At 49.8% G+C, this 20,240-nt stretch overlaps 1 protein-coding gene across 1 annotated transcript in view; it reads left to right on the top strand.

The window, feature by feature from the left end:
• VPS13D (vacuolar protein sorting 13 homolog D) overlaps positions 1-20,240 on the top strand; it is a 67,391-nt gene that overhangs the window by 31,775 nt on the left and 15,376 nt on the right. Inside the window, exons 41-65 of the mRNA XM_015812740.1 lie at positions 437-542; positions 902-1,054; positions 1,287-1,422; positions 2,036-2,083; positions 2,620-2,770; positions 3,427-3,637; positions 4,005-4,252; positions 4,545-4,736; positions 5,450-5,576; positions 5,860-6,002; positions 6,257-6,387; positions 6,959-7,134; positions 7,557-7,680; positions 7,977-8,212; positions 8,847-8,955; positions 9,400-9,563; positions 10,285-10,393; positions 10,829-11,008; positions 11,734-11,841; positions 11,948-12,097; positions 12,890-13,039; positions 13,611-13,707; positions 14,580-14,728; positions 14,913-15,047; positions 15,166-15,333. Of these exons, the coding sequence (XP_015668226.1) occupies positions 437-542; positions 902-1,054; positions 1,287-1,422; positions 2,036-2,083; positions 2,620-2,770; positions 3,427-3,637; positions 4,005-4,252; positions 4,545-4,736; positions 5,450-5,576; positions 5,860-6,002; positions 6,257-6,387; positions 6,959-7,134; positions 7,557-7,680; positions 7,977-8,212; positions 8,847-8,955; positions 9,400-9,563; positions 10,285-10,393; positions 10,829-11,008; positions 11,734-11,841; positions 11,948-12,097; positions 12,890-13,039; positions 13,611-13,707; positions 14,580-14,728; positions 14,913-15,047; positions 15,166-15,333 (3,701 nt within the window). The remainder of the gene's footprint in view (positions 1-436; positions 543-901; positions 1,055-1,286; positions 1,423-2,035; positions 2,084-2,619; positions 2,771-3,426; positions 3,638-4,004; positions 4,253-4,544; positions 4,737-5,449; positions 5,577-5,859; positions 6,003-6,256; positions 6,388-6,958; positions 7,135-7,556; positions 7,681-7,976; positions 8,213-8,846; positions 8,956-9,399; positions 9,564-10,284; positions 10,394-10,828; positions 11,009-11,733; positions 11,842-11,947; positions 12,098-12,889; positions 13,040-13,610; positions 13,708-14,579; positions 14,729-14,912; positions 15,048-15,165; positions 15,334-20,240) is intronic.

Genomic DNA, 20,240 nt, shown 5'->3' with positions numbered 1-20,240 from the left:
CTTCCCTTCCTTTCCTTTCCCTTCCTTTCTCCTTCCCTTCTCTCTTCCTCCTTCCCTTCCCTTCCCTTCCTTTCTTTTCCCTTCCTTCCCTTCCCTTCCTTTCCTTTCCTTTCCTTTCCTTTTTCCTTCCCTTCTCTCTTTCTCCTTCCCTTCCCTTCCTTTCTTTTCCCTTCCTTCCCTTCCTTTCCTTTCCTTTCTTCTTCCCTTCTCTCTTCCTCCTTCCCTTCCCAATATCTGGGTGGGCTTTTAGGAGGCACACTAGCCCAAGCCATTGAGACTTGGGAAGGGGTCTGCTTGTCCCATAAAGGGAAAAAGACCCCCCTCCTCTTGCGGGGAAGACATTCCTGACCCAGGCGAAAGAGGCTGAGCCCTGTAAGTTAGGCCAGCACTTCCCTCCCTCCCTCACTCTTCCTTCCTTCCTTCCTTCCTTCCGCAGCTGAAATGAAGGCGCCTAAGCGGAGGCAGCCCTTTGTGCCCTTCGCTCTGCGGAATCACACCGGTTGCACCCTCTGGTTTGCCACGATGACCACCACCCCGACTCGGTAAGAAAGCAGGGGTGGGGTGTGGGGTCCTCCATCACTTTTTTTTCAGGGTGTTGTAACTTTGAATAGGTCACTAAGAGAACCGTTTTAAGTCAAGGACTGCCCGTATTCATTTGACGAATTATAATAATAATAATAATAATAATAAAATTGGAAGGGACCTTGGAGGTCATCTAGTCCAACCCCCTTGAATTACTCAAGACAGCGAATATTTCCAACACACTGTCCTCCTCCTCCTCCTGTTTTTCCTCCTGTGAAGCAAACTGAGATAAGAGAGAGTTAACTGGCCGAAGGTCACCCAGCTGGCTTTCCTCTTGAAGGCAGGACTCGAACTCACCGTCTCGATTCTCGCTTTCCAGCGCGGCCCTCCTGCACAGCGGGAGCCCCCCGTTCCTGCCAGAAGAAAACGAGACCTTTCTGGACGAAGCCCACAAAGTCAGCGAGTGGCGGGAGGTCCTCGCGGGAGAAGAGGTCCCCTTCGCCTTCGAAGCCAAGGGGAAACTGAGGCACAGGTAGGGCAGGAGGGGGGGGAAGGAAAAACCAGCGGTTCTCTTGTTGAACATCATTTTATTACACGTTTTGTACTTTATTCAACATTTTATTTGGTTGTTGTAATGTAGAAAAGAGGTAATAATTTTGTTTTCCTCGTTTGGGATGTCAGTTTGGGCCTGTCTCTCTCATAAATACCATTCCGTGGGTCTTAACGTAAATTGATTTATTTTTAACCCCCCCTACCCCACCCAGGCATACCCACGACCTGAGAATTCACCAGCTGCAAGTAAGAGTCAACGGCTGGGAGGCCGTCAGTCCTGTCTCCGTTGACAAAGTGGGAATATTTTTCCGGTATGCGGCTCCCGATAAAAGCAATTCTTCCTCAACGGTGAGTCCAGCCTTGAGTACTTTATTCTTTTCAGGGAAACGGTTTACGTTTAGCACTAAACACAAAACTCTTAATTATAAAACGTAACAACCTGACTCTGAAACCGGAGGCGGGGTTGGACTAGAAGACCTCCACGATCCCTTCCAGCTCTGTTATTCTGGAACATTAAAAACCAAACATTACAACGCGCATATTTTTTTTTGTGTTACTGTTTTTTCCAATCATCCAGCCCACGTATCATAATTTCATTTTTTTTCTTCTGTCTTGTGCAAAAAGTCCAGCTTCCAGTCACCATTAATGAATAATCAAATACGGTCAATCTTGCCATCTTAGCAACTTCCGTCATTTTCGCCATCTACTTTTTCAAGAATTCAGTTTGCTGTGTGTGTGTGTGTGTGTGTGGGAAGGGGGAAATCTGGACTATTTCCCTTGAGATAGTGGCTAAATAATCCATGCCCCGAATATCTGCTTTTTTTCGGAGAAAGATTGTGCTCCATGAGCAAACTGTCAAGTTCCCCAAGTGGTCGTTTTGTGTGTGTGTCCATGTCTCTGTGTGTGTTATGTTGTGCACAGGCGCCAGCGTCTAACATTAACTTGCTCTTTTTTCATCTAGGTTGGCAGCCCAATTAGTAGAACCAACATCATCCATCCACAGGTTTATGTGAGTTGAAATTCCTCTCCTCTGTCCTTCAATTTCTTGTTAGCTGCGTTGGATTGTAGTCCAACTCGCGGTTTGTTTGAACCACAGTGGCTGTAACAAACCAGATGTAGGAGAAGGGGAGGGGTGGAGTCAAAAGAGGGAGCAGCCTAGAATCCCTACGTCGTCACAAGCGGAATCCAACTTCCAGTCTAATTCCTAGCAGGGGCAAAGTGTTAGCTGAGAAGCTTGCTGCCTCCATCAGTAGCAATAAACCAGTTTTAAAGTCGTAAAACGGGGCAAAATTCACAAATTTCTCACTTAGCAACGTAAGTTCTAGGCTCAATTGTGGTCATAGGTCAAGGACCACCTGGGTTTAATTGACCTTCAGGCCCAAACATTTGCTCGTTTAACAAACGGGGAAATCATTGGCCCCTAAAAGTCTGTGCACGTGGTTGTGGAATTTGTGTGCATTGGCCTCCACCCTATCTGTAAATCGATTCCATTTCTTTCTTTCTTTCTTTAAAATATATGTGTGTGTGTGTTGTTTTTTTTCACAGTTCTCTTCATTGCCTCCCGTTCGAGTGGTCTTTGCGGTGACCATGGAGGGCAGCGCCCGGAAGGTGATAACGGTCCGTTCTGCCTTGATTGTGAAAAACAAACTGGAGATGCCAATGGAGCTGAGGCTGGACAGTCCTTCAGCCCCGGACAGTAAGTGCTTCAGAGTTTCCCATGTGACGACACAAACCCTTTTCAATCCGAATAAGAGCTGGGAGGGACCTCGGGGGTCTTCTAGTCCAACCCCCTGCTCAAAGCAGGAGACCCTAGACCATTCCAGACAAGAGGCTATCCAGTCTCTTCTTTAAAAACCTCCAATGTTGGAGCAGCCACAACTTCTGGAGGCGAGCAGTTCCACTGATTGATTATTAACCATTATTATGCATCATCGTTAATCGTAATTATTACTGATTCTAGCAGTGATGATGTTCCCTAGTTGGGTTATGAAATGTTTGCAAGAAAACAGCCCAGTTCAGAGCATCAAGGACACCACAGTCCTCCTCCTCCTCCTCCTCCTCCTCCTCCTCCTCCTCCTCCTCTCTGCAACCCCCTCCCCCTCCTAACACTGATGAAGTTGCGTAGCTGGGTCCTGAAACATCTGCAAACAAAACAGGCAACCTCAGAGAGCACCAAGGACCTCACAGTCGTCCTCCTTCTCCTCCTCCTCCTCCTCTCCACAAACCCCATTCCCTTCCAGCCCTGATGATGTTGTCTAGTTGGGTCCTGAAACGTCTGCAAGGAAGCCGCCCAGCCCAGAGAGCGCCCGAGACCCAACCCAAGATAACCCTGCTCTTTCCACCTTGGTGCAGAACCCGTGGTGCTCCCGGCGGTGATGCCCGGCGACTCCTTTGCCGTCCCCCTGCACCTGACCTCCTGGCGCCTCCAGGCCAGGCCCAAGGGCACCGGCGTCTTCTTCTGCAAGTCTCCCATCCACTGGACCAACGTCCAGAAGGCTTCGGAGGTCAGCAGCAGCAAGCGGGAGTGTCACTCCATGGAGCTGGACAACAGCCGGTTCTTCAGGTGAGCCCCCCTCGCCCTCCTTGCAAAGAAGCTGATTCGGGGGACGGTGTGTGTGTGTGTGTCTTTGGCTTTGAGCCCCGAGACGTGTCCCTGCCGACACAAGGGGAAAGAACGAGTGAGCTGGGCGTAGAGGTCAAGCTCCACAGAGGAAGAACGAGGAAAAAGACTTTTTTTGCACCGCGAGAAGCTCAAAAACGAGGCAAAACTCACTTCACAGATCTTTTTCCCTTAGCAACACAAATTTGGGGCCCCGTTGCGACCGTAACTCGAGGAATGCCTGCATTTGACGTGGAGCGTTCCTAAGAGCCTCCGAAGAGGCGGGGATTTCTCGCTCTCTAAATTGTCCGCCGCCGTCTTCCTCCCGCAGGTTTTGCGTGGCTATAAAGAAAGAGAACTACCCAGACTACATGCCTTCCAGCATCTTCTCCGACAGCGCCAAGCAGATTTTCAGGCAGCCGGGACACACCGTTTATCTCCTGCCCACCGTGGTGTTGTGTAACCTGCTGCCTTGCGAACTGGAGTTCTACGTCAAGGGCGTGCCGATCAACGGGACCCTCAAACCCAGGAAGGAAGCCGTCCTGCACACCGCCGACACTTCCCAGAACATCGAGCTGGGTAAAGAGACAAAATGCATTTCCCCCCCCCTCCCCCCGACTCCTCCGGCTGGCCGGTTCCAATCTGGCGGACGGCTGGCGGTCAGTTCTGCAAACCGATTCAGTCGCGTTAATCTGCGGTCGCCCAAAATCTATTTTTTGCCTTAAGGATTTTCTTTTTTTAATACACACACACATGTATAGTTTTGCTTCAAAAGTCACTTAAAAAAAATATCCAGTTTTGCCTTAAGAATCTTTTTTATACATCTAATTTTGTCTTAAAGAGCATTAATTTCCTTCCTGCTCGCTTCCAGGGATCTCCCTCGAAAACTTCACCCACTGCAAGGAGCTTCTGATCCCGCCGGGGACGCAGAATTACGTGGTGCGGATGAGGCTGTACGACAACAACCGGCGTCTCTTGAACCTCACCATCCGGATCGTGGGCCAAGCCAAAGGCTCCTTGAAGATACTCATTTCGGCTCCTTACTGGCTGATCAACAAGACAGGTGAATCTCCGCTCCAGGCATCTTCCATTTTTCAATTTTGAGGTGGGGGAAAAAGTACACCCCCCCAAAAATCTGGTTGTGGGAACATGGTCCTACCGGTTACGCTGCATTTTCTCTTACTGGACCAGAACAAGGAGGAAAAAATGGTTTTAACAAAAATAAAACAAACACCCTGAACCGTGTAGTATCTAAACATGTTCTTTGCCTGGATGGCTTTTACTCCAGGAAAGAACATGGAAACTGTTTAACAGAATGACAAGAGTTGGGAGGGACCTGGGAGGTCTTCTAGTCCGACCCCCTGCTCAGGCAGGAGACCCTAGACCATATCAGACAAATCTTTTCTTAAAAACCTCCAGCGATGAAGCACCCACAACTTCTAGTGGCAAGTTATAGTAGTTGTCCTCACTGTTAGGAAGTTTCTCCTTAATTCCAAGTGGCTTCTCTCCTTGGTTTAATTTCCATCCATTGTTCCTTGTCTTCTGGTGCTTTGGAGAATAAATGGACCCCCCCCCTCCTCTTCTTTGGGGCAGCCCCTCAAATACTGCAAGGCTGCTCCTAGGTCACCCCTTTTCATTAAATCAGACATACCCAATTTTGTTTGGATATTATGGTGGCTCTGGATGGAGCAGGCAATCACAAAGGAACAATCGATTGCTTCTAGTGCCGGTTGAGTTTTTAAATCCCCCTTTTTTTCCCCCTGCTTGCATCCAAAGGCTTGCCGTTGATTTTCCGGCAAGACAACGCGAAGACCGACGCGGCTGGCCAGTTTGAAGAACACGAGCTGGCCCGCAGCCTGAGCCCCCTCCTCTTCTGCTACGCCGACAAAGAACAGCCAAATTTGTAAGCTTTCTTTGGGGGCTCGGGGGTGGGGGTCTCCTTCCATGGACCCAGAGAGAAACGGCTCTAAGTCCCTTTTTTCAGGGCTGGAGGATATGGGTGCCTGGGGGATTCTGGGAGTTGAGGTTCACCCAGCCTAAGGTCACCGAGGTTGAGAAACACTGAGGTAGACCATGCCTATCCATGGACGCTTGGCTCTCTGAGGTTTAACCATTGGGCTTCTCGACTCGCACAAGAGTTAACAACTTAGTTTTATTCTGGTGTTGTTGTTGTTGTTGTTGTGCAGTTGTACCATGCGGGTTGGGAGAGGCATCCACCCCGAGGGGATGCCTGGCTGGTGCCAGGGGTTCTCCTTGGACGGAGGAAGCGGCGTCCGAGCCCTCAAGGTGATCCAACAAGGAAACCGGCCGGGCCTTATTTATAATATCGGTATGTCTTTCTCACCACGTGGTCTCTTTTCCTCCATCCCTTGCAATAGGAATGGGACATTGTTGTTGTTGTTATTTTGGGGTGGAGGGTCACGATTTTTTTTAAAGTTTCTTTCAGTGTTTTTTAATAGGTAGCCGCTCAGAGGCCTTTGGGGTAAGAAATAAGAAAAAAAAAATGAATGCAGGTGGTCCACAGCTTACCACCACAGTTGAGTCCCTCCTCCTCTTCTGACCGGCTCTGTGTTAACTAACCAGGTATCGACGTTAAGAAGGGCAGAGGGCGCTACATGGACAGTTGCATGGTGACTTTTGCACCTCGCTACCTGCTGGACAATAAATCCTCACACACCCTCGCCTTCGCCCAGAGGGCCTTTGCCAGGGGACAGGTAGTCTATCCATATCCTCTCCCTTCCTTCCTTCCTTCCTTCCTTCCTTCCTTCCTTCCTTCCTTCCTTCCTTCCTTCCTTCCTTCCTCTTTCTTTCTTTCTTTCTTTCTTTCTTTCTTTCTTTCTTTCTCCGTCATCTGTCTGTCTATATCCTTCCTTCCTTCCTTCCTTCCTCCCTCTCTGTCGTCTGTCTATATCTATCCTCTCTCTCGCTATCTCTCTCTCTCTGTCCCTCTCTCTCTCTCTCTCTCTTTCTTTCTTTCTTTCTTTCTTTCTTTCTTTCTTTCTTTCTTTCTTTCTTTCTTTCTTTCTTTCTTTCTTTCTTTCTCTCTCTCTCTCTCTCTCTCTCTCTCTCTGTCTTCTGTCTATATCTATCCTCTCTCTTTCCATCTCTACCTCTCTCTCTCTTCCTTTCTTCCTTCCTTCCTTCCTTCCTTCCTTCCTTCCTTCCTTCCTTCCTCTCTTTCTCTCTCTCTCTGTGTGTGTGTGTGTGTGTGTGTGTGTGTCTCCTGTTCCTGAATTCTTCCAACCAATGGTGCCATCTGGGTGTTTCTCTTCCCCGTCTCGTTAGGGAACGTCCAATCCCGATGGCTACATCTCCACCCTCCCGGGATCCAGCGTGGTCTTCCACTGGCCGCGGAACGATTACGACCAGTTGCTTTGCGTCCGGCTGATGGACGTGCCCAGCTGCATTTGGTCCGGAGGCTTCGAGGTCAACAAGAACAATTCCTTCCACATCAACATGAGGTGGGAAAGGGGGAGCGCCAGGGAGTCTTACATTGGCCGTTGTGAGTCCTTTGGTGTGTCGTTGCGTCCGTGTGCCGCCCTCGCTGTCCCGTTAAAGGGTCCCTCTTGTTTACGTGGAGTTTCCCTTAAAATTTTAACATCCGAAATCAGATTAACGTGGAGGCGGAACCGATCAAAGGACGGGTTTGATTGGGACGTTGCGGCCGTGACAGGTTGGGAGGGGGACGCTGCAACCGTTCTTAAGTGTGAAAAACGGTCCTGCGTCCCCTCAATGTAAGTACGTCGCAACTCGAGGACTCCCCGTAGGCGTTACTACACAGTGGATTTTTTAAAAAAATTGGTTTACACCTGAGCATTTGTAGTGAGACGAAGCGAACGTGGTCCAAACACACCAGGCCTTCTTTGCCTTTGACCTTCTCCAGGGACACCCAGGGCAGGTGCTGCTTCCTCCAAGTTGAGATAACCTTGAAGAGGGCCACGTACTGCGTCTCGTTCAGCGACACTGACAAATTTCCCCCTCCGTACCGCATCGACAACTTTTCTAAGGTAAAAAAAAAAACAAACCCAGGGGGTGGAAAAAGGCTGCTTCTGAAAGCGACAACCGAGTCTTTAAATGCAACGCAGAGAGAGGGTGAAGAATGCCAATTGGAGCTTGGATTACAGATCAATCCTCGGTTTACGACTGTTCACTTACAGCCAGTGCCGGCTGGGGAATTCTGAGAGTTGAAGTCCACGAGTCATAAAAGAGCCAAGGTTGCCTACCCCTGGTTTAGGTCAAAGTCCCGGCCCAGCTTCACCTCTCCCTGGACCGAGCCGTAACCCCAAGGGTGTCCCTCTCGCAGGTCCCGGTGGTGTTCGCCCAACACGGCGTGGCCGAGCCCCGTCTCAGCACCGAGGTGAAGCCCTCCACCTCCCTGGACTACGCCTGGGACGAGCCCATCCTCCCGCCCTACGTCAGCCTGACCGTCAAAGGGGCCGGTTCCTCCGAAGTCACCTGCTGCATGAACGACTTTCAAGAAAGCAAACAGCTCTACTACGAAAACTTCATCTACATCGCGGCCTCTTACACTTTCTCTGGGTAAGCCTCTAAACCAGGACTTACAGGGCTTCCTGCCTGAGCAGGGGGTTGGACTAGAAGACCTCCAAGGCCCCTTCCAATTATTATTATTCATGGCAACTGGACCAAAGTTTACTAAAATAAACGGAGATGTTTCCGTTACTCACCTAAGTAGCTTCTTCGGTCGAAATGGAGAATTTTTAATTTTAGGCATAGACTCAGAGAGTTAGCTGGAATGAAGTCCCTCTTCTCAGAACTGAACAGAACAGAGTAACAGCATCAGAAGGGACCTTGGAGGTCTTCTAGTCCAACCCCCTGCCCGAGCAGGAGACCCTAGACCAGAAGTGGGCAACGATGGCTCCTTTATGACTTGTGGACTTTCAGCTCCCAGAATTCCTGAGCCAGCCATGCTAGCTCAGGAATTCTGGGAGTTGAAGTCCACAAGTCATCAAAGGGCCATCGTTCCTCACCCCTGTCCTAGACCATTTCAATCAATCGATCAATCAATCGATCAATCGATCAGAATAGAGCTGGAAGGGACCTAATGTTTTCCACTCCAGAGTTTGGATAAAGCTAAATCTCTCGCCGTGATTGGTCTCTTGTCTCTCGTGAGTCTCTTCTTACCCTCCCTTCTCAATTTTCTTTGACATCCCAGGGTCCAGGAAGAGACGGGAAGACCCGTTGCTACGAACAAGGAGGTGGACTGCGCCGAGCTGGTCCTGGACGTCTCTCCCAAGACGCAGAGAGTCATCTTGAAGAAAAAGGTACGGAGATGTTTCAGGACCCAACTCGGTAACCTCATCAGTGCTAGAAACTTATTCAATGAACTTATTCAGTGAACATGCACTCTTGCTGATTGGGTCCCCTAGTTGGGTCCTGAAATGCCTGCAAGAAAACCACCAAGCTCAGAGAGCATTAAGGACCCCACAGTCATCCTTCTCCTCCTCCTACCCCTACCCCTCCTCCTCCTCCTCTCCGCAAACCCACTCCCTTCTAGCACTGATGATGTCCCCTAGCTGGGTCATGAAACGTCTGCAAGCAAACCACCCAGCTCAGAGAGCGCCAAGGACTGCTGTGCCTACAGCTGCAGAGATTCTCCTGCTTTTCCTTCCCAATAATGCTGCTTAAAAGGCCTCGAAAGAAGGAGGAAGACGATGCCTCAAAGGCTGCCACACGGCCCTGGTTTCATCACCCCTTTTCCCTCGCAGGAACCTGGGAAACGCTCTCAGCTGTGGAGGATGACCGGGACCGGCATGCTGTGCCATGAAGGCTCGGCTGTCCCCCGTCACCCGAACAAGCCCTCCTCCCCTCGCTCGGCAGAGTCCTCCATGATTCTGGACATCGCTGGCTTGGCGGCCGTCACGGACAACAGGTGGGCAAAGCTCAGGAGCTCCTCTCCACCTGAGAGGCTCAGTTAGGAAAACACCTTGGGGCCAGACATTCTCACGTACAGGTGGTCCTCGACTTGAGCCCGAAATGTCCATGGTCTCTGCTCGCGCAGGGGGTTGGACTAGAAGACCTCCGAGGCCCCTTCCAGCTCTATTTTGACTGACTGACTGACTGACTGACTGACTGACTGACTGACTGACTGACTGACTGACTGACTGACTGACTGACTGGTTGGGTTGGGTTGGGTTGGGTTGGGTTGTTGGTTGGTTGATTGGTTGGTTGATTGAAATTATCTAGGGTCTTCTGTTTCAGCAGGAGGGTGGACTAGAAGATCTCCGAGGCCCCTTCTAGCTCTATTCTGATTGATTGGTTGATTGAAATGATCTAGGGTCTCCTGCTTGAGCAGGGGGTTGGACTAGAAGACTTCCGAGGCCCCTTCCAACTCTATTTTGATTGACTGACTGACTGACTGATTGATTGAAATGGTCTGCTTGAGCAGGGGGTTGTACTAGAAGACCTCCAAGGTCCCTTCCAGCTCTATTCTGATTGATTGATTGATTTGATTGATTGATTGATTGATTGATTGATTGATTGCAATGGTCTAGGGTCTCCTGCTTGAGCAGAGGGCTGGACTAGAAGACCTCCGAGGCCCCTTCCAGCTCTGTTCTGACTGATTGGTGGTGGTGCTGCTGTTGCTGTCCTAGATACGAGCCTCTGATGCTGAGAAAGCCAGACAGACGGAGAAGCACCACCCAGACATGGAGCTTTCGAGACGGCAAACTGCTGTGCGGCATGCACGGACTCGCAGTGCAGGTAGACGGAGATCCTTTCCCTGTGACGGTTTGGGGTGGACACGACCCATTTGTGACCGAGCCGGTCATTTGCCTCCTTTTAGAGAGTCGTTGAGGCCACTTGGAGAAGGCTCCACACCCATTTGCACCACTCAGCTGCCCCCGAGGTCACAGACAAGCCTCCAAGTGGCCTCAACGACTCTCTAAAAGGAGGCAAATGACCGGCTGTCTGCAAGGAGTATAAATCCTTCCATTCCCCAGAGCTGAAGAAGCTTCTTGGAGGAGCTGAAGAAGCTTCTTGGAGGAGAAGCGAAACGTCTTCAAGGAAAAAACAAGAAAGTCCAGTGGCCTCCAGAAAAAGCACTTTTGGGACAACCAGGGCCTGGGGGAGGGGGCCACTCCACAGACCCTCCCCTTGAGCCCTGTTCTCTGTGGTCACCTCCTCTTCTCCCTCTAGGCCAAAGGAGGCAGAGCCGGGCTCCGTGACGGAGCAGAAGTTGTTCTGGGACCCGACACTTCCCTGGAACAGTTGAGTCCCGTCCCTCCGGACCAGCAGTTCATCAACCAGAAGATGCGGCCTGGTTCCGGAGCCCTGGCCGTCCAGGTGATTCCCGACGGTCCCACGAGAGTTCTGCAGGTGATGGTTGTGTGTGTGTGTGTGTTTGTGCGTTTGTTTGTACTTTGATCTGAACCAAACCTGGTCATAAGCAATTGTAACCATAAACAAGTAACCATAAAGGAGAATATTTGTAGCTTCAGAGGCCTTGGTGCTCTCTGAACGTCTTCTTGTCTTGCAGGTGTTTTATTACCCAGCTAGGTTACATCATCAGTGCTAGAAGGGAGTGGAGTTTGAGGAGTAGAGGAGGAGGGAAAAGGAAGAAGGAAGGAGAAGGAAGGGAGGGAGGGAGGGAGAAAGAAGGAAAAAGGAGAAGGAGAACGATCGCTGCGGGGTCCTTGGTGCTCTCTGAGCTGGGTGGTTTTCTTGCAGACGTTTCATGACCCAACTAGGGAACCTCATCAGTGCTAGAAGGGAGGGGGGGTTGCAGGGAGGAGGAGGAGGAGGACGACAACCACAACTGGGGGTGATGATGACCTACTTTGGGCAATGAAACCTCTGCATGAAAGCTACCAAGCTCAGAGAGCACCAAGGACCCCTCAGACAGAATAATCCAGAATAGTAATTCCCCCACCTCCTCCATATTTTAAAGAAAAGCAAAAACAGAGAGAGAGAGAGAGAGAGAGAGAGAGATTGATTGATTCTCTTGCAACTCCCTAGAACAAGACCCAGGCTGGGTGCAGATCACCTCGTCAGTTGTGAATTTCGTAGGAAGAACCCTAATTGTGCTTCCCGTATTATATTAGATCACCGATTTCAACCAGCGCAGGAACGACCGCCTCTCGTACGAAGGGGAGGAGTTGGACCAAGACTTGTGGAAGCTGAAGAATCCAGACCTGGAGCAAGAGCTGGAAGTGAGCTTTGCAGAGCTGGGAGAACGGCTCCGGCCCGGAGATTGCAATTCCTTCCCAACTAACAGCCACTCTTTGGTCTGTGTTTTGTGTTTTGCCCTCTTTGCAGGTCCAGCTGAAATTGGAAGGAGGGATCGGCTTGTCTTTGGTTAACAAGGCCCCCGAAGAGCTGATCTTTGCAACTTTCATCGGCATCAGTGTCCATTTCACCCAGCTGTCGGCCAGCCAAGTGCTGGAACTGAGTATACAGGATGTGCAGGTAATTGAAAGCACCACAGCAACAGCAGCAGCTGTAAGTCTTAGACTTATAGGCCGCTTCACGGCCCTCTCTAAGCGGTTGACAGGGTCAGCAATCTTGTCCGTCAACAATCTGGGTCCTCATTTTACCCTCCTCGGAAGGACGGAAGGCTGGGTCAACCTTGAGCCGGTGAGAATCGAACTCCTGGCAGTGGGCAAAATTAGCTGCAGTCCTGCATTCTAACCACTAGGGAGGGAGGGAAGGAGGGAGGGAGGGAGGGAAGGAAGGAAGGAAGGAAGGAAGGAAGGAAGGAAGGAAGAGGGAGGAAGGAAGGAAGAGGAGGAAGGAAGGGGAGGAAGGAAGGAAAGAATGAGAAAGGAAGGAGGGAGGGAGGAGAGGGAGGAAGGAAGGAAGGAAGGAAGGAAGGAAGGAAGGAAGGAAGGAAGGAAGGAAGGAAGGAAGGAAGGAAGGAAGGAAGGAGAGTAAAGCTTCTGGAGGTTTTGAAAAAGTCCAGGGTCTAGAAAGGGGTTGGACTAGAAGATCTCCAAGGTCCCTTCCAGCTCTGTTCCAATTGATTGATTGGTTTATTGCAATGGTCTGGGGTCTCCTCCTTGAGCAAGGGGTTGGACTAGAAGACCTCCAAGGTCCCTTCCAGCCCTGTTCTTCTGTAAGCGTCCTCCGCTTGCTTGTCCATTGATCAGCTAATAGAGTTGGGCATCTGTTTTCACGATAGAGCCCAGAGCTCTGTTTATTGCCCAGAGCTTTGAAAACCTCTGAATATATCTCCGTCCGCCTCCTGTTTTTTCCCCGCAGGTCGACAACCAGCTTCTCCGCACCACTCAGCCCTTCATGCTTTTCCTCACCCCCAAGGCGGGCGAGAACGAAGTGGCCGACACGGGCCCAGCCGTGCAGCTGAACGCTATGAAATTTCCCAGTAAAAGCCCTTTGAGCGACATATACAAGGTAACCCCTTCCCACCCCAATCCTCTGATGGGTGATGTTGCAGAACCAGGGGGGGAAAAAAAATCTTATAATCTCTTGCTCCCTTGGATCAAAAAAAAAAGGCAAGAAAAGCACCAAGGGCCCCATAATGCTCGGTTTTCTGGGCCCTTGTTTGATGTCCTCCTTCTAAATCCACCGGATCCACCCAGCTCCCAAGAGACTGAAATTCAGAGCGCTTGAATTCCGGGGCTGCCAGGTTCTCCTACATCAGAGGTCCTCAACCTTGGCCACTTTAAGACTTGTGGACTTCAACTCCCAGAATTCCTCAGCCAGCTTGGCTGGCTGAGGAATTCTGGGAGTTGAAGTCCACAAGTCTTAAAGTGGCCAAGGTTGAGGACCTCTGTCCTACATGAACTCTCTTAGCCAAATGCATTTCTTTCTGGCCTTTCATCACCATTATCAAATTTATTTGCTGCCCGTTCGGTGCGGTTCAAGGTGACCTCTTGGTGCCCTTTCCTTCTCTCTCTCTCTCTCTCTTTTTTTTTTTTTTTTTGAATATTCGGTGTGCTCTAATCGCCCTATTCCGTTCCAGCACTTGATGATCACAGCAAGCAAGTTTACGGTTCAAATCGAGGAGAAACTGCTCCTTAAACTGCTCAGTTTCTTCGGCTGCGACCAGTCCGAATCAGGTACGTTGTCCCCATCCGCTGCAAATTCTGTGTACGACCTGCCCGTCCCTAATAAGAGCTTCCGTGAATTTTTGTCAGCGGGTTGTGTTGCAAAGAGACTTCCCTGAACGTGGAGCCCCCCCCCCAAAAAAACCCCCACATTTTTTTAAAAAAGGAAGTCTTAACGGACGAGGTCCTGCCGAGTTCTCTCTTTCAGAACCGGGTCTTAAAATGTGATTTCCCGCCTGTACGACTAGTCCTCAAACTACAGCCAATTAGGGACGGTTCAAAGTTAACAGCGGCACAGGGGAAAAAAGGGACTTTTGACCGTTTTTCACACTGAAAGCATTCCCAGGGTCATTCCTCCAACTTAGAACTAAGGAGAAACTTCCTGACAGTGAGGACAATTAACCAGTGGAACTCCTTGCCTCCAGAAGCGGTGAATGCTCCAACACTGGAAGTTTTGAAAAAGAGACCGGACAGCCATTTGTCTGAAGTGGTATAGGGTTTCCTTCCTGGGCAGGGGGTTGGACTAGATGACCTCCAAGGTCCCTTCCAACTTTATTATTATTATTATTGTGATTAAAACCTGGACACTTGGCAACTGACTCGTATTTATGACGGTTTTGCAGTGTCCCTGGGGCCACATCATCCCCTTTTATGACCTTTTGGCCAGCAAAAGTCAATGGGGAAACCATATTCACTTAACAACCGTGTCACTTACTTAACACCTGCAGCGATTTACTTAACAACGGTGGCAAGGAAGATTGTAAAAAGGGGGAAAATTCACTTAATCAACGTCTCACTTCAGGGACATAAACACTGGGCTCCCTTGCAGCTCACGGACGTGTCTCTCTCTCTCTCTCTCTTCTTTCCTCTCCTGTTGGCCTCAGAGGTTGAAAATTACGACGAAAACCTCCACGAAAAGCCGGTCGGTCAAGAGGTTGCCCGGAAGAGATACTATTTCGAAAACCTCAAAATTAGCGTGCCCCAAATAAAACTAAGCGTCTTTACGTCTAGCAAGCTCCCCCTGGATCTCAAGGTAAGACTTTGGGGGGGGGGTCTTTCTTCACCAAGGTGGGTCTCCTTTGGTTGCTGTCCCAAAATAGCAAATATCCATTTCTGGGTCAGCTCAGCCTCCCCACAAAAGTCCTCCGCTGAGCTTTGTCTGCAGTACCCATTTTATAGAAGATTCTAACAACTGACGGGTTCTGTTCCGAGCTCAGGCACTGAAGAGCACGCTGGGCTTCCCTCTCGTCCGCTTCGAAGACGCCGTCATAGACCTGGATCCTTACACCCGGGTCCACCCCTACGAGACCAAGAGCTTCATCGTCAACGACATCCTCAAGCACTTTCAGGAAGTAGGTGGCTCCCGGGTTGAACGGCTTTAAAGATCCTTTATTTCTGCTTCCGATGGGGGCAGCCATTCCCGAGGGGGTGGCTCGCGCCGTGAGCTCCACCTTGCCACGTGTTTTCCAGGAACTGCTCAGCCAAGCGGCCAGGATCTTGAGCTCCGTGGACTTCCTGGGAAACCCCATGGGGCTCTTGAACGACGTCTCCGAAGGGGTCACCGGGCTGATCAAGTACGGCAACGTGGGCGGCCTCATACGGAACGTGGCTCATGGCGTGTCGAACTCGGCGGCAAAGGTAGGCACCCAGGAAGGGGGCGACTCGGGCCTGGCCTGACATCTGACAGGTAGCCCTCTGCAGGTAGCCCTCGACTCACAGGCCGTTCCATTAGTAACCTGCAAAGTTAGCACGGCACTGAAAAATGTGACTTAGGGCCATTTTCATACTTGTGACGGTTGCAGCGTTCACGGTGGATGGATGGGTGGATGGATGGGTGGGTGGGTGGGTGGGTGGGAGGGAGGGGGGGTGGGGGGGTGGGTGGGTGGGTGGGGGGGGGGGGGGGGGGGGGGGGGGGGGGGGGGGGGGGGGGGGGGGGGGGGGGGGGGGGGGGGGGGGGGGGGGGGGGTGGATGGATGGGTAGATGGATGGATGGNGTGGGTGGGTGGGAGGGAGGGAAGGTTGGTAGGTGGGTGGGTGGATGGATGGGTAGATGGATGGATGGATGGAAGGGAGGGGGTGTGGGTGTGGGTGTGGGTGGGTGGATGGATGCATGGATGCATGGATGGAAGGGAGGGTGTGTGTGTGTGTGTGGGTGGGTGGATGGATGGGTAGATGGATGGATGGATGGAAGGGAGGGGGTGGGTGGCTGGGTGGATGGATGGATGGATGAATGGAAGGAACAGCTTGCCTTCAGCAGTTGTGATTGCTCCAACACTGGAAGTTTTAAAGAAGAGACTGGAGAGCCTCTTGTCTGGAATGGCATAGGGTTTCCTATCCGAGCAGGGGGTTGGACTAGAAGACCTCCGAGGCCCCTTCCAGCTCTGTTGTTCTGTTAAAATATTGCTCTTCCCCTGCAAGGAAGCCCAGCCTGAGCAGTTGACCAGGGCTGCAGCTTCTCCGTGGATGCTGTCAGCAGGGAGAGGAGGATTAATGGCGGAGTCTGCTCCCCAGATCCTTCCACCTGATTCCAAAAAAATGCCAGACGTTCTTTCATCCTTGTCTGCCTTTGGCTGGGGGGGGGCTGGCAACCACAGCTAAATGTCAGGAGAGATGCAGCCCCTTCCCCTTCTCAGTCATCTGCTTCTTCAGCCAGGTGGGCCTTTGGACTCTGAAGCTGAACAAAGCTGAATTTTAATAACCCTCTTAAAAAAAAAAAAAGCATGCAAAAAAAAATAATCCTTCTTTATGGGCCGCATCTGGTTTTGCCATTGTCTGGATTTTTCGCTTGACGATCCCCATAATGGTTTTTCCATGTATCTTGGAAGCGGGGAATGGCTTCTCTCAAACGCCCCGAGCTGAGTATTGAAGTTGGCACAGAGATCTCGGATGGGGAAAGTTCACTGCAGTTTGATCCCTGGAGACTGGCTGCCTATGTGTGCTAGAAAAGGACTTTGATCCTAAATATAGGCCTGGGAGGGAGTTTCCATTCCCTTTGACCTGGAGGCTGCTGGCAGAAAGAAAGAAAGAAAGAAAGAAAGAAAGAAAGAAAGAAAGAAAGAAAGAAAGAAAGAAAGAAAGAGAGAAAGAGAGAAAGAGAGAAAGAAAGAAAGAAAGAGAAAAGAGAGAGAAAGAAAGGAAAGAGAGAGAGAGAAAGAAAGAAACGAAACGAAGGGGAAAAGGAAAGGAAGGAGAAAAAGGGAAGAAAGAAAGAAAGAAGGAAGAAAGGAAGAAACAAACAAAGGAAAAGGAAAGGAAGGAGAAAAAGGGAAGGAAGGAAAGAGAAAGGATGGAAGGAAGAAAGAAAGAAAGAAAAAGAAAGGGAGGGAGAAGCAGGAGGAGGAAGGAAGGAAGGAAATGGAAGGGAAAGAAGGAATACTATAATATAATATACGATACCATATAATTTCATTTCATTTTTATTTTTTTTTTTCATTTTATTATATTTATACCCCGCCCTTCTCCCGTAGGACTCAGGGCGGCTTACAGCCAGTTAAAAACAGTTTAATACAATACAATACAAAGTTTTAAAAAATTATTAAAAATAAATATTTAAATCGGCCGCTTCTACTAAAATTTGGCTAAAACCAATTTAAAATACCCCTAGGCCAGTCCTGCCCGCTGAAACAACCAGGTCTTAAGGGCGCGGCGGAAGGAGGGGAGATCCGGAATCATAATACAGTACAATACAACATACTATAGTATATAATATAGCAATATACTATACTATGCTATAATAATATAATATAATATAATATAATATAATATAATATAATATAATATAATATAATATAATATAATATAATATAATTAATATAATATAATATAATATAATATAATATAATAATATAATTAATATAATATAATATAATATAATATAATATAATATAATATAATATAATATAATATAATATAATATAATAAATATAATATAATATAATATAATATATACTGTACTACAATATACCATGCTATAATATATAATATAGTATAATATAATATGCTATGCTGTGCTATAGTATAATATAATATAGCAACGTAACATATAACACAATACAATATAGCCATACAATGCATAATGTTAACGCAATGTTAGTGTAACGTAATATATAAAATACATAAATATAAAATACTAGCAGCGTGCTACGCAACCTCTCGGGATCCCGAAGGAGAGAGAGGAGGTAAATCAGAGTTCACTGGCCGGGATGGGGAGGAAGAAGGCGCTAAAAGATTTTGGGAACTGACAAATCTCAGCCGAGGAGAGGACTAAATATCCCGAGCGGGGGCCTTTCATGTCGGAGATTTAATGTTTTCTCAGGGAGTTTTTGATTTCTGCTGAGGCAGCTGCAGCTGTAGCCCCCCACCCTCCCCGCAGCAGCCCCCTCCCTTCACTCAGGAGCCATCGGGAGGGGAACATTTAAGGCAAACTGGGAACTTTGTCATCCCAAGTGCGGAAGGCGCTCACCACCATCCCCATGCTTTTTTTGGTTTAAAAAAACCCCAAACCCTGAATTTGGCCGAATTTCAGAAACCGGCTCTCGTCCTACAGGTACGTAGTCCCAACTTACGACCACAGTGGAGTCCCACATTCACCTGTGGTCGTAAGTCGAGGACCACCTGTGTTCCCTCCACTCGTTTGTTTCAAGTTCTCGCCTTCCTGGCCTGGGTTTGGCCACAGGAGAGCGTATTTTGTTTTTTAATTCTCTCTCCTTGTGGCTGGCAGGAGGTGGTGTTGTCGCGCTTCCAATCACAAAGCAGCAGCAGCAGCAGCCCCAAAGTTCAGGGATTATGAACCCAGCGCAGGAGGGTGGGTTGTGTAACTTGTGTGTGTGTGTGTAGGTGAAGAGTTGCCCTGGGTTTCTGTCCCCAAAGCCCGCTGTAAATCTCCATCAGTGCTGACTTTGGACCCTGGCGAGAGAAACAAGTTATTTGTGTGTGTGTGTGTGTGTGTGTGTGTGTTTTGCCTCTTGCCTGGATGTTCTGTGCCCTACAACAAACAAGCATTCATAAGTGCAAATCCTTTGGCAGCCCTTCCTGAACTTTCCCCAAAGCAAACTTTTCAGCACGCCCCACAAATGCAGAGTGCGGGATAAGACACAAGGCAACAACCTGATTTTTGGTTTTTTTTTTTTAAAAAAGCACTTTATTACAGCCATAGGGCCAGAAAGAGTATAAAATACCCAATTGCCTACATACATATATATAAAGAAACACTGAGTGTGACCTCATGACGAAGAGGAACACGTATAATGAAATTAATTTAAAAAAAACTGGGATGGGAAGGGTCTGCCTGCAGCCCCCCGCCCTCCGCCCCCGACTGGAAATGAGAAATATTTTGCCAGGGTGTTGGTTTTTTAGTAGGATGCCCGACTTATTTGGGCCACTTCATGCTGGGAAATTCCCTGGGAAAAGCAGTTATGCTGGGAAGAGCCAGCGGTCCAAAGGAAAGCTTCCCCCCCCCCGCATGATTAGCACTCGGCCCGCTGGGCCTCTCTCTTTCCCCAAAGGGAGCTTAAAGCTGGCTTAATGATGGCTTGGGACGCCGAGGGCAGCGTTGGGACGGGTGACACACCGGTGGGACCCAACGGGAGCAAAGATGCTGCATTAAGGAGTCGGGTGCATTGCAATTGATCCTGGCTGGGGGGGGGGGTCTGGAGATCCCCCTGCCTGCCTGGCTTTGCTTTGTCCCCCCCCCCCAAAAAAAATGATCGGTCGTGGCTTAATAAAGCCTCACTTGCCCCAGCAGTGAACCCCGCCAGCGAGTGGGGTCATTTCAAGTTCACTCCGTGGACTTTTGACAGCCGTGTGTGTGTGTGTGTGTGTGTGTGTGTGTGTGTGTGTAGGGAAAACAGCTGGCAGCTCCTGCCGGGATCTCTCGCATTCAGGCCTGTAACACAACACGGTTGCCCGCAGCCCCCTCCCCCTGCTGGGCAGCTTCACTGGAGCTCCTCCCGGATCCCCCACTTCATTGGGCGTCCGTGGGGAGCCCGGCTGAACCCCTTCCCGGTCCTCGACTTACAACTGAACGTTTAGTGCTCACGATGTTCCCTGGTTTGGGTCATGGAAGGTCTGCAAGGAAACCACCAGGCTCAGAGAGGACCAAGAGGCCCACAATCCTTCCTCTTTCTCCTCCTCCTCCTCCTTCTCCCTGCAGACCCCACTCCCTTCTAGCTGGGAGGGTCTGGATAAATTGGCCTGGGGCTTGGGGAGCTTCCAAAAATTGGAAGCGCCTCCACGGGGGAGTGGCAAGCCCTGAATTGGGGCTATTAACACTGCCTGCGCTAAGCTTTTGTCTGAAGCTAATCCCCACCTCCCACCTCTTTCTCAGCCAGGGCATCAGGCCTTCTGCCACCAGCCATGTGCCAGTTTTGGCAGGCCACAGAAAGGGAGCTGCTCAACAAGCCTTGCCTTGGCCAGCAGCCCGCCCCTGTCTGGTTCTTGTTTTGTCTTTTTAAGGTTTTAAACTGAATTCTGGGCCCTTCTCTAGCTAATCCACCCTAGGAAGCCAGAAGATCCCCAGATCAATTGGGGAAAAAGGGTTCTGTGAC

This window comes from Protobothrops mucrosquamatus, unplaced genomic scaffold (genome assembly GCF_001527695.2).
Source record: "Protobothrops mucrosquamatus isolate PMUCROS unplaced genomic scaffold, P.Mucros_1.0 scaffold109, whole genome shotgun sequence".
Lineage (NCBI taxonomy): Eukaryota > Metazoa > Chordata > Lepidosauria > Squamata > Viperidae > Protobothrops > Protobothrops mucrosquamatus.
The sequence above is the reverse complement of the archived record's forward strand: the minus strand, read 5'-3'. Positions and strand labels throughout refer to the sequence as shown.